Source organism: Ictalurus furcatus, chromosome 21 (assembly GCF_023375685.1).
Source record: "Ictalurus furcatus strain D&B chromosome 21, Billie_1.0, whole genome shotgun sequence".
NCBI lineage: Eukaryota > Metazoa > Chordata > Actinopteri > Siluriformes > Ictaluridae > Ictalurus > Ictalurus furcatus.
In genome coordinates this window covers 13,712,998-13,730,852 of record NC_071275.1, presented here as the reverse complement: position 1 = coordinate 13,730,852, position 17,855 = coordinate 13,712,998, and the positions used below count along the sequence as shown (strand labels likewise).

The following is a 17,855-nucleotide window of genomic DNA, read 5'->3' as shown; positions in this document are numbered from 1 at the left end:
TGTGATGTGAGCAATTTCACGTTTTGGATTAGCGTAGTTTGTGTGGTTTGCGTTCAACCAAAAAGGCGTTGTAGTCACTCTGGCTGGTGCAATAATGCAAACATACATTATGTCTTAAATAAACGGCTGAATATACACAGGTTTGATCATCCTTATGAAGGGACCTTTTGTCTGACTGCACCATGTCACCACGTTCAACGCTGTCAATGTGCGTTTCGAACATCAAACCCACCTGTCGTGTGCCGAGTGCATTGCTCCTTATAGATTTGTATTGCCTTGATCCATGCAACATGCATACTAAAGCCAAACAGACACACTGGGAAGAAAGAAGGATCTTATTTCACCTTTAAACTGATTTAAAATGCCCTCAAGTGTTCCAAAATTGTGCGAAAGTGGAAAAAAGCAATAAACAAATAAATAAATAAATAAATAAAAACAAGCATATGATTCTGCACAAGATGGTGGTGACCAACAGCGAAGATTCATCTGAACCTTTTGACGCAAACAGCTTGCATTATTCATACTAAATTCAATTCAAAGCCTTATATCTACCTAAAGGTAAATGGGGGATTAAAACAAACAGTGCATCCGAGGACCAAACCTCGTTCAATAAACAGATTCACTACTACAACCGCCAAACCTGGACATTTTTTAAAGCACCAAACAATCAATCTAGAAGCATATATGAACAAAAGCCAACCATGAAACAAGCTTTTCATTGCAAACGTTCCGTCCTACACAAGGCCCTACACTCTACTCACCATTACGGTGTTTCAGTACGATCTAGGGTGCATTATTTGGACACTAACCCCAAGCAGAGCATTGTGGGATTTCAGTAGTGCCCTATACTTTCACTACAAAATGACAACACTCCTAAAGCAGTGCACTATGTAGTAGAATGGCAGCAGTTTCAGACATGTTCATGTCCTTCGGAAATTTTCTGGCTTTATTTACTGCACAATTTTAATAATAATAGACCACTGAAATGTTAAAGCACGAAACACTCATTGGACAGTTTTCATTCTCAGGACCTTCCCTTCATGCTCTTTAAATCTTCCCCTCAACACCACCCCTGCAAATATGGTCAAGATTTTCCTACAAATACACTTAAAAGTACATTAATAAATACACTCAAGCGTCTTGTCAAACAGTCTGGGCTAACAGTTTTTGTTGTTGTCCCCCCCCTCAAAGGATAGGTTGAGCCGGCGGACGAAAATAACTTGGCGCTCCATATTGTGCTTGATACCACGCCGTGATTGGCTGATCTGCGCGCGCGCGCGAGCGCTCTAAGGCCTCCTATTGGTCAGAACGCGTAGAACAACTTGCTTTCCATAACGCACATCACAAACTAAACATGGACACACACACACACATTTCATATAATATTATATATAATTTTATATTATATTATATTACATTATACACATATACATACACATACACACATTATATATATATATATATATATATATATATATATATATATATATATATACACACACACACACACACACACACATATACATATACATACACACAGACAGAGTGAGTGTTCTGGTATCACTCTTCACTCAGATTTACCAAAAGGTTTTTTTTTAAAAAGAAATAATAATAATAATAATAATAATAATAATAAAAAGAGAGCAAACAATAACTATAAAGTAAAAACAACCACAAACAGTTTTGAATACCTATCAGCAGTAAGCTAAACTCTTTGAGCATTGACTTGAATATAACGTAAACAGCGCGTAGCACATACTGTCAGCTTGTGTTACTTTCCTGCCCGACTTTTCTTTTTCTCCTCTGCCTTCTTTAACAGGAGATGGCTGATATGACATCTGACACCAACTTTCAGTACGACGTAAAGACATTCCCAAGACAATAACTCTTAAATACTGACCTAAAATGAAGTCCAAATGAAGCTAAACAGTATCCCGTGTTAATGAAAGCCGCGCCGCACGCACACACATGGATAAGTATGGAGTAATATCACTCACCCGCTGAAGGTCAGAAAGTACAAAGTTAAAACCCGGCTGTTCGAGACGCGCAGCTCGGTGACGGTGAAGCAGTGTGTCAGTATCGCTTCCTCCTCCAGTTCCTGGAAGTGAAACTGGTTATAAAAAAAGAAAAAAAAAAAAAGTGTCCCCTGTGTGACTTTTTTTCTCCCTCTCTCGATTATTTCAAGTCGTCATACTCCTTGGCGCACCGCTATTTGTTTTCGTGATGTTGGTGTGGGTCGCTCTGTAGGTCGGTCACCTGTAGGCACATGAAAGTGACAGCTGCCCTGACCAATCAGCGCGCGAGCCGTGCATGGCGTAACATGTATTTTATAAGAGCTGCACGCGCTCAAGCGAGTGCGTTAGCGAACGCGTCTTGATATCTGCGAGTGCGGCTTCATTCGTAGGAGTTCATTTAACTAAATACCACGCTAGCAAGAGATTAAATATTTGTTGAATTCTCAAACAGTGTTTACTCTCTCTCTTTAGGGTTGCGCAGCGTTTGCGTTGCTTAAATGCTTCCATATTAAACATCTTTTAAGTGTTCGAATGAAATGATACAAAGCTACAAGGATCTCTGCTACTCAATAAAAGATCTGTTTCATTTAGTTACAACAAAAAACCTGTAGTAGTAATGTAGAAATGTCAACATTAAACGCACCAGGCTTTAACTTCATTTATTTTAAGTAAGTCTGTTTACATCAGATACTCTACGTTGACTTTGCTATAAATTTCTTCTGTTTATAGAACACTCCTTTAAAACACACACACACACACACACACACACACACACACACACACACACACACACACACCCCTTCTCTACTCAAAGAGGAGGAAATATTCATGTTAAGGGTTGGAACTTGTCATATTTATTACAATAAACATTTCAATGACCTGACATTCAATATCAAGCATCCGATTTTTCCACTGAGGAAATTAAATCAACTGCAAAGCATCATCCCCTGAGCAAAATAATGACATAGTCTTTTAACACCCAAAGAATAGTTGTCCGCCAAAAAAAAAAAGAAAAGAAAAAGAAACAAACATTAAACCATACCTGACCCAATGAACATTGGGTCAGGTATGCAAAAACTTCTGTACGATACAAATCCTTCCACGCGTCATTTAACCAGTGTAGCATGCATGTTTGCAACTGCAAAACACATGGTCCTAAAGGCTAAACCACCACCACGGCCCTACAGTTAACACACAGCTGAAAGTTAATTTAATAGTTTACATTAATCAGTGAACCAGACATGAAGCAGTAAAACCATCTCTGCCGAGCTCATTACAGACTTACAAGTCTCAGAGGAACATTTAAAAGGAGTATCAGAAGATTGTTGGGGAAATAAGCCCCGGTTTAATTGTGTTTAACATTTAAACAGCAATGATTTGCAGTTTCAACTTTTCTTGCTTCATCACAATTATCACAGATTACAGATGACTACAGCAAATGTTTGTCCTCTAAATCTCTTTTGCATGGATACAGTGAATCAGGGATGTCTAGGTGTCTATGCTTTTTTTTTTTGCAATATTTAATCATTTACAACAATTTTGTTTCAATATAGACTGGGCTTATACAAGCAAGAAATGAGATGTGCATGCAAGCAAACATGCTTCCTCATGTCTTATTTTCATACACTTATACCTAATACACAATTTTCATACATTTCCCACAAAAGTCGCTGGGAGTCACCCTCAGAAAGTACATCAATCTGAAACCAGTCTTTGACTAGTAATGACTTGGTGTGAGGAACCTATAGAAAAGAAAAGAAAAGGGGAAAAAAAAAAAAAAAAAAAAAAAATTAATAATAATAATAATAATAATAATAATAATAATAATAATAATAAAAAAGCAACTTCAACCCTAAAACCCACAAGACCTGTGCACGTAGACGTGCCATGAACTCAGCTGCTCTCATGCACAAAACAAGCACACTAAAAATGTCAGAAAAGAAAAGTCCAGAAGGATTGCAAATGATAGAAGCACGCCTTAATCGTCATTCCCGGATCATGTGAAGTTTTAAGCGCAAGACGGCATGGGGAATTGAGGGTGCCACCAGTCCATGAGACGCACACTGTGGACAGGGTCCAGCACCACCTGGACACCTAGCTCCCCTCGCAGCTTTTTTCCCCGGAGTATGGGCGAATCCTGGAACTCCAAGCGCACCCGGTGATGCCGCATGTCTGTGCTCACATTTATGGTAAACTGAAAGAGGCAGAAAGAGTGGAAGTAAGTGCACTTTGTTTTCTACAGACACAAGAAAAACATAAAATGTGCATCAACAATGGGTGTATGAGACACCTGCAGAAGGCGGGGGGGGGGGGGTAGATTTGAGATTAGGAAATAAAAAGTAAAAAGAAAGTATTTTCTAGTCAACCACCCACGTTTAGTTTAATATCAACACATTATTATGCATGTCAGGTTAACCTTTTAAATGCAGCCCCACATAGTGCAAATGACCCCTTAACATCCAGTACAGTTTCAAACCCAGACATGCCAAACCCTCCAAACTGCTCTGACCCATCAAAGCATGGTCTCCACAAGACCTCTGAAGTGTGCTGTGGTATCTGGCACCATGATGTTAGCAGCAGTCCCTTTAAGTCCTGTAAGTTGTGAGGTGGGGCCTCCATGGATCAGACTTGTTTGTCCAGCACATCCCACAGATGCTCGATCAGATTAAGATCTGGGGAAACTGGAGGCCAAGTCAACTTGCAATTTTTCTAAATTACTGCAGATTTGGGCCAAGACGCATTATGTGACATCACAATGCTCATTCAGCCAAAGTACAGCTAAAAAGTCTTGTCTACCAAACATCACTGAAAGTCCATGCAAAGCTATTTTGCCAAGTCAAGTATTTTCTGCAAGAAAAGCCGAAAAAAAAAAAAAAAAAATTAAAAATAAATAAATAAATAAAAAAACACACCACACAAAAAACACTGCGAAATCCTGTATGGACTGCCTGTATCTGCATGAGTGGCTGACTGGATAACTGCATGATTTGCTTGTATTTTCTCATTTGTAAGTTGCTTTGGATAAAAGCATCTGCAAAATAAATAAATGTAATTTGCAGCTTTTTTTTCTTTGGGAAACAAACAGATCTGGAGGGTTCACAGGCATAGTGTTTTGAGTCTGGTTCCTCTCAAGTTTTCTTCATTTCATCTCAGGAGTTTTTCCATGCTATCCTTACCTCTATCTTGCTCATTAGAGATCAATTTAAAATGTATATATTTCTGTAAACCTGCTTTGTGACAATGTGCATTGTTAAAAGCACTATACAAATAAAATGCAATTTAATTGAGTGTGCAGTTGTACAGGTGTTCCCATTAAACTGGACAGTGAGTAACACACATTTCATTTATTTATATTATATTAGATATTACACAAAGTATAACCCTGTGTGTGAAACCACCAGCACCAGCTTTTCTGTTTTAGTTCACATGTAGACAGGTTACATGCAGGAGCATTCCTATTCGTTGCATTAGGAATGTTTGCATTAGAAAAGTTTCTATTCTAAGAAAAGATGTTATGTATAGCAATTAATAAGGAAGTGTATATATAAACTTTTCTAGTGAGATTGAGATATATATATATATATATATATATATATATATATATATATATGAGAGAGAGAGAGAGAGAGATAAAATCTCTCTTAACCAAAACAGACGAGTGGCATTTCATTTCTCAAAGTGCCTGTACACATGCACACTCAAGATTCTACTGCGACAGGCTTGACTGTGCTGCTCTGTTTTGACCAATTAACTGAAAAATTTGGTTCAAGAGTCACTTTTTGTTGCCCTAAATTTTTCAGTTAATTGGTCAAAACAGAGCAGCACAGTCAAGCCTGTTGCAGTACAATCCCTAACAAATAAAGTTAACTGGTGTTCAATATATACAGTGTGGTCCAAAGAAATAAGACCACATTGAAAAGCTGGGATTTAATTTAAAATGTGAAATAAATATAAAGTTTTAGAATTTTTAGATATTTTAAACAAAGAATGTTAAAAAAAAAAAAAGGTTCAATATCATGCAAATTTCATATTCTACACTATTACTAGGTCCCTATTTAAATGTAAGCACATTTGTGATGTTATATACCATGTTCTCTGCTTTGCACAAAAGGTCAAGTTTTCCTTGAGCCTTATCCATTCCATTAATGCATGTTTACATATAACATGAATCAGGTTTTACAAACTAGTGAAGTCTGTGCCAGCTCAAATGCATTACTGCAAATGGACAATGAAAAAAGTAAACAAATAAGAAGAAATTCATTTAGTAAGCTCTTGTCTTGATTTTCCCTCCAAGGTAAATGGAGAGTGCATTGAGTTTGTTATTCAACAATAGGGGGTTCCAAAAGTCTGAGACCACCAGTGAAAAGGCTTCTATTTCGCTTTTTTAAATTTTAGTTTATTTAGAAAATTTCATAATTTGATCATTTCATTATATCATGAACAGTAAACCAAGTTAAAATATTTTACATGCGAGATGGGGTGGGGCCTCCAGGGGTGTCAATTAATATCAGAGAGTTCAAAACACCTACGCAACTGTCAGTCATTCCAGATTCATATGGCAATTGGCTCATCAGTAATTTTTAAATTTAAATAAATAAATAAACAAATAAATAAATCCGACTGCTCTATGTGCATCTTTGTGGCGTACTCCGATGTTAAAATGTAGAGATCAAGAGGCAAGACAATTGGTCTGTGTTCTCTGGGTGGGAGAGATCGCATACTCTCTATGCCCTGTCCATGAGAGCGACACTAGCCAATCGCAGGTGTCCGAGAGCTCACACATGCAGAAAGCGGCAGATAGCACTTTCCTCAGCGTGTGTTATTCCCACCCTGTGACTCCTCCATTCATTCAGCCTGTGCAAACTTCCAAAATATATTCCTTACTGACGCAACACGGGAGGCATCAGATTAGCATATAGCGAGACGGTGGTTAAACATATCAGTGTTTATTCAGATTATCTCGTAAGTATAATTACTGTACAAACACTCTGCTGGTACAGGTTAGACAATCATGACAGCATTCTACATTACAATTTTACAGCACATAGAAGTGGAAGTGTGGGGTTTTAAAGTCCTTAAGTATGTCTTGCCTCAAGTAACCCAAGTAAAAGCACCAGACAAATGTACATGTAAATGTAGTGTCACTGACCAGGGATAGCGTCATGCCCATGACGACGGAAGTGAAGATGAAGTTGAGAGTGGTGACACGGAGCAGGTAGCAGTCCGAGTCTGGGTTCGTGTTGACATCCTTATACTGCCTGGGCAGCACTAGACTCCGAGCACAGCCATTTTTCACCTTGGTTGGCTGAAAGTTAATGACAGCGATGTGAACATCACTTGCGACAGTGTGTTTGCAGCAAGCTAGACAAATCCAAAAGTACTTCAAGCACAAAGTCATAAGCCCAAGTAATGCCTTCGTTGAGAGTGACCTGGATGACTCATGACCTTCACAGACATGTTAGTAAAGAGTGTAAAAATACCTGCTTTTCAAACTTGAAGTTGAATTCCCACATGGGCTCAGCTCTAGTTCCGGAGACTTTGTTGACCCAAAACAGCAAACACTTCAAATAAGGGAGGAGAGGGGAACAAGTCATGCTATAATAATCTTTATTCATGCAGTGTAGAGAAAGGGTGGTTATTCACAACTGGCAGCATTATTATTTTATTTTATTTTAACACTCCTGCCTGGGTCACCTTACACTCTTCTTGACTGCTTGGTCACAGCAGAGTGCTTCCAATGTCGAAAAAACATCCAAGCTTTCAGAACAGCTTCGAATGAGGCCTAGTGCTTTTTCACCTTTCACAAATCAGGTTAAATTTTGGGTTGAGCACAAAAACAAAAACAAACAAACAAAAAACCATGGAGGACAAATTGCCAGTGAAACATTAGTAAGTGTATACATTTTGAAACCTAGAATTACAACATGCTGAGCTCAAAGTATATAATTGGCAATTTTGGGACATTCAAAAATGTAGCTCCAGCCTAATTTCCCACTGAAGCTAAGCAGGGTCAAGTCTGGCCAGTAGCTGTATGGGAGACCTCCTGGGGAAAACTAAGGTTGCTGCTGGAAGTGGTATTTGTGAGGCCAGCAGGGGGTGCTCACCCTGTGGTCTGTGTGGGTCTTAATGTCCAAGTATAGGGACGGGGACACTGCACTGTAAAAACAGCACCATCTTTTGGACAAGATGTTGAACCGAGGTCCTGACTCTGTGGTCATTAAAAATCCCAGGACACTCATCATAAAAGAGTAGGAGTATCACCCCGGTGTCCCCCGTTGGCCCTTATCCATCATGGACCCCTAATAATCTCCATCCCTGAATCAGCTACATCACTCTCCTCTCCTCTCCACCAATAGCTGGTGTGTGGTGGGGGTTCTGGCGCATTATGGCTGCCGTCGCATCATCCAGGTGGATGCTACATACTGGGTGTGGTTGAGGAGATCCCCCCCCATACAACATAAAGTGTTTAGAGTGCCTAGAAAAGCACTGTATAAATCTAAGGAATTATTAACCCACTGTGGCTGCATACAGTCAAGTTGATTTTCTGCCTCCAAAGCTACAGAGGCAAAGGCAAACAACCTCCTCATTACCAGCTAGACTAGTTAGTTTGCCTATACCAGGTATAGCTAGTAAAGAGTGTTTTTACACCTCACATCCGCTCAGTGGCATCATTTCTGTTGCTAACCTTGGAATTGAGAAGTGTGCTTGGAGTCGATTCAGGAAGTGGTGGACTCTTGGACACCCGGAGGCTGAACGGCTCATAGAGATGAAACAGGGAGCGAATTACACGGGCACGGAGACAATGCATCTTTAAAAGAGAGCCAGGCTGAAGGCGAGGAGGGAGGTCCACATTAAGACTGTAGTGTCTAAGAGTGAGAGAGAGACAAAAGAATACAAGTTAATGATTATAGTGAGCACATCATATTTTCAACCACAAAACAGGAAAAAGGCACTCAGTAAGAATTTAATTACCCCTACACACAATGAAAGCCAACTGAATAAAAATTTCTTCATTTAAATAAGTCAAAAGAAAGATTATGACTAATATTTCATGTTCAGAAATCAAGACTGATTTATTTCTCAAGCATTATTAAGAAAGAAAAACTTATCCTATTTCTTCCACCAGTTTCAGCATGATTCACACTCAAAGAAAATAAACAAAGTCAGACATTTTGAAGGAAAACAGACCATTCTAGATACATTGGCCAACTCAACTAATTTAAGGAAAATGTTTGCAATAGTACCCAGGGGACAGCAAAGTTGTGTTAATTATACTATCAGCTAGGGATGAACCGAAATTTCAGTCGCTGAAAATTTCGACTGTAAATGGCATTTTCGGTTTTTGGCTGAAAGAGAGAAAAAAAATGGCGAAAACATGAGCGGAAACTATATGCTCAGTTTTCACTCTCAATTTAGCCGACGGTCATCGTTGCATTGAACACTACTAGATACACGATTTAAAGAACATTACCTTGACACGGAGAAAAAGCAGCATGCACTGGAAATGATACAGGAAGAGCTGGAGATGATGAATGTATCTGCTGAGGGATCGGTGCTCAGCATAGAGCAAACGTCGTTTCTCTGGAACAGTGCGTGCGTGCAAGTGATGAGGTGCAAACTCCCTCACGTCCTGACATGTTTGACAAGATTCTACAGGAAAACGTCCCAATCCACAGCTGTGCCACAACAAGCGCAGCTACATTTTCCATTGCTTGCACGGATTGCATGAAAGTATTTATCTGCCCCAAGCACCAGCACAGAGAGCGAGAGACTATTCAGTGCAGCATCTCATGCTCTTGGTGAGAAGAGGAACCGCCTCTCCTGCCAGAAAGCTGAACAACTTTTGTTCTTGAAGAGAAACCTACCGCTTACTTTAACAGAAAGCAGTCCAATTTGCTGTGTGTATTACATCACTGCCATGAACAATCTGACTCTACATCTCGCTGAAATGGTACCTTTATTGAGCAAGAAAAGTTTCTGGTATTATAATTTGCTTAAAATGATAAAGCTTATAAACATCTGGTCTTTGAGAGACATTCTACTCACTTCTGCTACAAAACTATATTGCTATTCCACAGTAAAAATTTGCTATTTATACTCTATATAAACAGCTTCACTAAAACTGGTGATAAATAAAAGGCACACCAAGATCATACATTATGTCATCTATATGACTGACACAGAGAATGTTAATTTGCTGTGATTGGCCTACCTCTTATACAGTCTTGTCCAAAACGCTGCAGTGCATGTGACTGTCCAGGCATTCTTACAGATCAGTGCAAACCTGCAGACATCTTCTGGCCGGATGTAGGCAGCAAGAACATGCCATATGTCAATGGGATACTCTTCCCCATCTGCACCTTCACCATTTTCTGCAACACACCCACACCAAAATGAGGCAGGCATTTAATTATAAATAAATAAATAAATAAAAAATAATCAACTGCAACTACCTCTGCATGTCTACTTCCTTAGCAGCCTAAAGAGTCCTTGATTAGCAGAATGGTGAAAGTTTTAGATCTTTCACTAATACTGTTAAGGCCCCAATGATCAGTCCATACAGGATTTCGCAGAGTTTTTTTTTTGTGTGACCGTTGCAGCCAAAAATGCGTGATTTTGTGTGGCACCCCCCGAAAAAATTTACGATGCAATTTGCTGAATGTTTTTTTTTTTTTTTTGCACAAAACTACTTGAATTGGTGAAATTGCAATTGCACCAAATTGTTTTGCACGGTCTTTTGCAGTGACGTTTGTTGGTAAATGAGACCTTTTAGCTGTACTCATGTTGGAAGCACGTGAATCGAAGTGGGCTTTGGCTGAATACGTGATGACGTCACATGATGCATCTTGGCCCAAATCTGTGGTAATTTGGTAAAACTGCAAGCTCCTCCGAATATTGCGGAGTTTGTTTGATTGATTTTGTGCCAATTTCTGCTCTCTCAAAATCTCAAAAAAAATGACTGCCTAGGCACTAGACAGCACTTTAGCAATCATTTATTTGCAGTTCTATGCAGTTGTCAATATAAGGACCTTTCACACATTTTTTTTTTAAGCCGAAGGCAAATTGCCATGAGTCATTCCATTTACTCTACAAAAAACGATTCCCGAGCATTCTTTCTTTTTCTACACTATACACACTCGTTTATGCTTATAGACTGCAAGTCCTGGCTAGTGGCACAGTGATGAAAGCACCGTTACCTTTGCGTCTCTTGTTCTTCTTCTTACGTGACCCTCTGCTTTCTCCGTCACCTTCCTCAGAGTCCAGCTCCTCACTGCTGTCATTCACATCTTTAGCTACATCGGCTGTTGACGACAGAACTTCCTGTACAGGATCTTGCGAAGCCTCCAGCCCACACAGCAGCTTCACTGAAGCAAAGACATCAACAAATACCTTTTAAAAATAAAATAGTTAACGATCAAACGTTAACATTTAAAAACTATCCTTTGGATCCTTATTAGCTAGTCTGCAGTATGCAAACTAAAAATGACACTTTTTTCCCCCCCCCACACACACACACCCCCTCCAAACACATCTTTGAAATTCAACTAAATGAATCAGTGAGAAAAGATTCGATTCGTTAAACTGAATTAATCGAATCACTAGAAAGAATCATCCTGCACTTCACTATACTAGTGCACGAGTTTAGAGGTCAGAGAACTGGTTTACACTGAGATTCAGATTCCTTTATTAACTTGTGTCTTACCCTTTTTTTCAAACGCATTAGCAACAGCTTTTTTTAGTCTTCCAGACTTGACAACGGCAGGATCGGCATTGGCATAGTCAGCCACCGTTACTGTAATCAAAGTGACATGACAACACAGACCGGAAGTTACATTTCCGTTTCAGGACCAGATCAATGATGTAGCCTAAACAGTTACGTTCAAAAACATAAAGCAAATGTCAAACCGTTTAAATGCACTAGTTAAACGGGATTTGCTGAAGAATCCCGAGCTTATTTTATCCGCGTTTGTAAGACTGTTTTGCGGGGAAATAGCCAGCTAGCTAACACTGACTGCTAGCTATAATACCTGACTCCGAGCAAACATCGTCGGCTCGAAATTTCAGCCGTTTTCTGTTCCCTTTCTTGGGCATGACGACGACGCGAGCCTGTGACTGTCTACCGTGACTGCGTGCCCTGCCATGTTTCCAGCAGAGGTAACGGAAAACAGAGAAAATTGAGAGAGAAATTAAAATAAGCTCCTCCGGGATCTTCAGCCATTATGGAACTAACCTTTCCGCTCACGGATTTTCACGCGATAGTTCGGATTTCTCGCGTGATGATGATTGGATCGCGCGCTACGTCCGAGCACAGGCGACCAATGAGCGACGGTTGTTCATAATCACGTTCTCGATGCATTATGGATTACGTCATCTGAGGATTTGTATTATAGGAGACTGAGTTAAAGGAGTGGCCAATTTTAGAAAAATAAAATAAAAAACAACAACATTAATAATATAAATAATAATAATAATAATAATAATAATAATAATAATAAAAGGAGAAAACATAAATTACAACGTCCCGAGTAGCCAAAGTAATGTAATTCCAAATGCATGTATTTTAAAAACTTGTGAAACTTTTAGATTCAAATTGATTGTCTAATTATAAGAGATCAGATTTGTTCCTTTCACTTCATAATGTCAATACTACCGCGACTTTACGGTTGTTCTCCATTCCCTAATACTCAGTGGATTTGATCAACCATAACAAGAGATTGAGATGATCTATTAAGTCATGCACACCAGTAATATATCCGTCAGACATATGACTTGAGGTCAGATTTGGGAATGCAATGCTTATTTCAAGTATAGCAGTTGCCACCCGGACACCCTGACGTCTCGTGCCACGCCCCTGATATAAATATATAAATATATAAATATATTGTTATTTAGGTTACAGGAGAAGCGATGCGAGAAAATCCAGTTGGCGCAGTTTTAGAAGGCTGCCACCAGGGGGCGCCGTGAGGGGCCGCTATTTCAGTCCCACTCCTGACAGATTAGTGTGCATGACAGCCAGAGCGCTCGCGTGGTGCTGATGTGAGGAACACGCCGGGATATTTTTTCTTTTCTTTTCTTTTTGTTTTTTTGTTTTTTGGCGCGATCGCGGACGGACATGCGCTTTTCCACGCACTGTATCGGCTCTGTGTCCTTCTACAGCGTCTGCGTTTTCGTGGATGAATCCAGGCTATGTTTTTATTACTGTGGAGATAGCGGATCGGCTGCGTTCCTGCGCGCTTGAAGGAGGAGGAGGAGGAGGAGGAGGAGGAGTTGGCTCGTGGCGGATGGCAGATGGCAAAGGGATCCGGAGGATGCGATGGACACGATAACCGTCGATAATCTCTGCAACTGGTGGGCGTTAAATCAGCAGGATTTTGAAACGGCTGGAGCATGCTGGATGATGTGGTCCTCACGTAAGTGATCTGTCCGTCAAAAATGCCAGGGAGCTCTGGAGACAGGGTGGAGAGTGTCAGGGTGGAAGAAGCCTGCTCCCATGCAATGACTAAAAGGTCAAGTAGTGTAGTGTAGGGAAAGTCATGGTTTTGAAATGAACAGGAAAGTACAATCAGTATGGTTGTCTTTATTTTTGCGAATGTTAAGCCATCTTCAGTGAGTGATACCAAGCAGTGATTGTCCAAATCAAAGCACCCTGATAGCATCACCTTGTCGAACTCACCGTCGGACCCAGACTTCTCAGCCGGCTTCCGAAAAGGTTGGCAAAATGATGTGCGAAGTGATGCCGACCATCAATGAAGGTGACTCGACGAGTTCCCAGAGAGGGTCTCAGAACGGCTCGGATGGAGAGTCCAATTTCGAGCAGCTGATGGTGAACATGCTGGACGAGAGAGACAAGCTGCTGGAGTCGTTGCGCGAGACCAGAGATGCTCTCGTGCAGTCCCAGGCCAAGCTTCAGGAGGCACTTCATGAGAGGGATGCTCTCCAGAGACAGATCAGCTCAGCGCTGCCACAGGTAAAACAGTGCACATGTGCATGGAGTTGGGTTTGCAGCTTAGAAATGTAGTTATGCAGCAGTCTCAGTATCACAGGATCTCCAGCCCTCCTCCTGGAGAACAGTCTCTAGATGAACCTGATCACTTGTGAATAGTTCTCCAAGAGAAGGCTTAGTAACTACTGATCAGCACTGTGGGATCTCCAGAATTGCTCCTGGAGGGCTAGCCTTCATCAGTTTGAACTCTAATTCAGACCAACCTCCATATAGGGCAATATCTCAGGTGTTCCAAGCTGTGGTGTGAGTGAAAGCGAGATAAAGAAATGTAAATTAACTGATAGGAACGCTTCAATACTATCAGTGTTCAAATTAATGCCTTAAATCTCATCTATTCTTTAACTGATCTTGAATCATATTAGTTTTTAACTACATATAAAACACTACAGACATGCTGTTATAGAAAATTCATCTAACACAGGTTGAAGTTACCACGCTAATGTGGCTTGTTTTCTCACAACCCAAAGTGTTTTATTCACGTTCTCCCTGCTGAAAAAAATAGAAACCATCACAGAAATTCTAATGGTTTCCACTACAAATACCATTACAAACCATCACCTGTTAACCATTAAAACCATTACCAAATGTTTTCCATTACACAGTAGGACATATTCAGGATGTAGGTCCTTAATGGTATCCACTAGACATAACAAGCCACCAATAGAAGGCAACAAATTACCAGTAGACACCCACAGGGACCATTACAATTTACATTAAAGCCAATACAATTCGCATTATAACCATTAAAACCATTACAAATTCTTTTAGGGTTTCCGTTGTGTTTTTTTCAGGGATACCACAGCAATTTGCCAACAATGACCAATTATAATTTATTCATTACTGACACATAAACTACAATCAGATATAGTTATATTTAATGCTGCCATACAAGCCTCTGGTTGATTAGATAGATATGTAGATGGATGGATGGATGTACTTTATTTATCCCAGAGGGAAAATTTGGGAATTTTGATTTCTATTGAAATGATAATGTATTAGAATGAGTTCATTAATGCAAACCTATTATTTGAATCACAACTGGCAGTACTCTCAAAGTCATGCTGTTATAGAAAAATTATCAACAACTTCTGACCAGTCAGATTTGAGAATTCGAGCACTCTGTGGTATGGATACGATTTGTTCAGTGTGTATTTTTAAGGAGAATGAGGAAGTCTGGACCCTCCGACAGTAGCTGAGAGTTTAAGGTGTTAGCATTAACAAAAGTTTGTAGGTGAGTTAAATATACATATTTCATAAAGAGTCTGTTGTAATTTAATAATTACTGATATTGTAGTTAGTGAACTAGTGAGTTCACTAATCTACATTGTCTAACACTAGCTACCAATTAGCAAACTAAAGTGTTGCTGTGGCAAGTGCCATTTAGGCTAGTTAAAGGCTATAAATGTAGGCTAGTTACATTTCATAGGCACTTTGCTGTTGTTACATACCTTAATAAGGCTGGCTAAGCTAAAGTCAGTCAGCTAGGTTCGTATTTACGAGTTGGGAAGTTGTAATTAACACAAGTCAATTCAAGTCACTTTGGTTGGAGCAAGATGGTGGTGTACCTTCTCTTAATTAACTACAAAAAATACATTGTTTTTTTTTAACTTAGAAATTGAAGAACATAGAATGTGCATCCGGTGTGTTTGGCTTTTCTTATGTTTTTAATCAATTTATGAAGCCACTGTAAACTTTATCGTTAGATATCATAATAGGCTAGCTATTATGTTATAATTGTAAAATGCAATCATATTTTGTGCAAGCAGTTTGCTTGTTTTATTGTAAATGAAAAAAACTTAATAACTGAAATCAATTGCTGAGATGAGTAAACATTCGATTTAAAAAAAACTTACCATCAACTACAGATGTTGCATCCATTGATTCCACCATGTTTTCTTACTGACACACCTCCTACTCAGAAACTCTGAGCTCAAAGAAAGTCCAGTTTCCCACTCGTAATTACAACTTTGTGGTGGCGTTAATGTGCATTCAATTCATGAATACGATCTTCCGACATGACTTGAATGCACCATTAAATCAGTCATGTTAGCTGTGTGTTGAAACTTAATTTTCCAGAAGAAGTGTCTTTGGGACCACCATGAGATCTGTGGTGTTCTTTTACAATCCTAATCTAACACATATTTCAGCTAATTTCCATCTTCATAGCTCTGAATTCAATCTTTTTAAACTGGGGCCTAATATTAACTCGGGGGAAGCTGTCCAGGAGAAAGGTCAGAAACCAGTACCCTATGTGGTTTTGTTGCTCTGTATTTTTACTTCAGCATGTGTCCCTTGATACAGTTGTCAACATTAATAATAGATCGATATGGTGAGGTGTTGCTCAGGAAATGATAACGACCAGGGAGGCCCCTGCTATGGAGGCTATAAATGGTAAAGCCATCCATTTGTTTGATTTCCAGAAATAGCTGAGCTGTAAATGACTTCATTCATTCCACTGCTATTTGAGGAAAAATGTCACACATTCCTTATGTAAAGGACATAAAGGAAAACTCCACCCTGAAACACATGAAATATGTTTATATTGAAATATTCTAGTGGAGATGTTGGTGCAAATGTTGGACTCAGACTTCCAGAATACAGTGCAGCTCTACAATGCGGAGACCTGGCTTGGCTAGTTAATGATCTACAAGAGGACAAGCATGACGGCACTGATGGCAATATTAAGAAAAGACTGAAGAAGGAACCTGATCTGATTGAGCAGAGTATACAGATGAGGAGGTGAGATGGCTGGATGGTCTGAAGGACTCTGCTGCATTGCTCTTTTTAGTTAGAGATAACTTTCCAATGGTGCCGTTATTAGCAGGTAGCCAAACAGCATTGTGGGTAATGTAGGAAACCCACATGTTAAATATAAAGCTTAATGTAGAAATGATTCAGGATGAATTTTTCATTAAAGTTCAATCAATCAATGTTTTATTCATGGTGACACAATTTAAGTATGATTCTAAAACTCACTTTATTACATCGTAGGTGGCAAGTAAACATTGATCTTCACAAAGGTGCAGCAGTATTCCCTCACTCATATGACTTGGCTCGGACTCAGGCTACACCACTTATTGGGGAAGAACCATTTTTAAACAAATATATTTGGAGCAAAGACAGTTGAAAACATCAGATATAAATGTAGAGGAACATTGGTTGGTTGCTGTTGGCATGCTTTGTTGTTCAAATCTAATTTGGATTGTCATCAGAGTATGCAAACACAATAATAACCTGTGCAATAAAGAGCAAACTGAAATCTGCTGCTTATTGCAAAATATATTAAAGCATATATCAATGTAGCGAGGGTCAAGGTGATAGAGCAGATGTATTGAAATGATCTCATCATTAAGTGAGCTGATGCAGATAATATATAGATATATATAGATAATAATAGATAAAATAAATAAGAGATGCACTGATACTAAATTTCTCAGCCGATACCAATAACCGATTATTCAGAGTGATATCGGCCGATATGATACCGATAGTTCTGCCTTTTATGCCTTCTTTTAAATTAATAATAATTACTTCCACAATTCTGAAAAAAATGCGAATAAATACTTTATTCCAACAAGTTGGTTCACAATAACTGGTCTCATAAACAGAAAACACATTACTCAAATTAACATTAACACATTAACTAAATTCTGAAGATTAAAGTAAGATTTCTTAACTTATTGAATGTTATTAATTCATATTAACATTGACTGAATTCTAAAAAAAAACTCATTTTAGTCTCACATTCACTCACCACAAACAAAAGCATTTCTACTTCACCTCTGAACATCAAACTGGTAATATATAGGCCTAATATAAACTTTTTTTGATGATAT

General features: G+C 39.2%; 2 protein-coding genes across 3 annotated transcripts in view; both read right to left on the bottom strand.

Moving 5' to 3' along the window:
• tfeb (transcription factor EB) overlaps positions 1-2,281 on the bottom strand; it is a 47,997-nt gene extending 45,716 nt beyond the window's left edge. Inside the window, exon 1 of one of the 2 annotated variants that reach the window (XM_053652604.1) lies at positions 1,998-2,281. The gene's annotated coding sequence lies outside the window, so the exon portion shown is untranslated. The other variant, XM_053652606.1, reaches the window with a different exon arrangement.
• A 565-nt stretch (positions 2,282-2,846) lies between these two features.
• tmem183a (transmembrane protein 183A) lies at positions 2,847-12,454 on the bottom strand. Its single transcript, XM_053652607.1, has 8 exons — positions 12,044-12,454; positions 11,719-11,808; positions 11,213-11,380; positions 10,228-10,387; positions 8,701-8,881; positions 7,496-7,576; positions 7,165-7,320; positions 2,847-4,209 (listed from the first exon to the last, which is right to left on the bottom strand). The coding sequence occupies exons 1-8, from the start codon at positions 12,105-12,107 to the stop codon at positions 4,024-4,026; spliced, it is 1,086 nt and encodes a 361-aa protein (XP_053508582.1). The 5' UTR covers positions 12,108-12,454; the 3' UTR covers positions 2,847-4,023.
• Between the last annotated feature and the right edge of the window lie 5,401 nt (positions 12,455-17,855).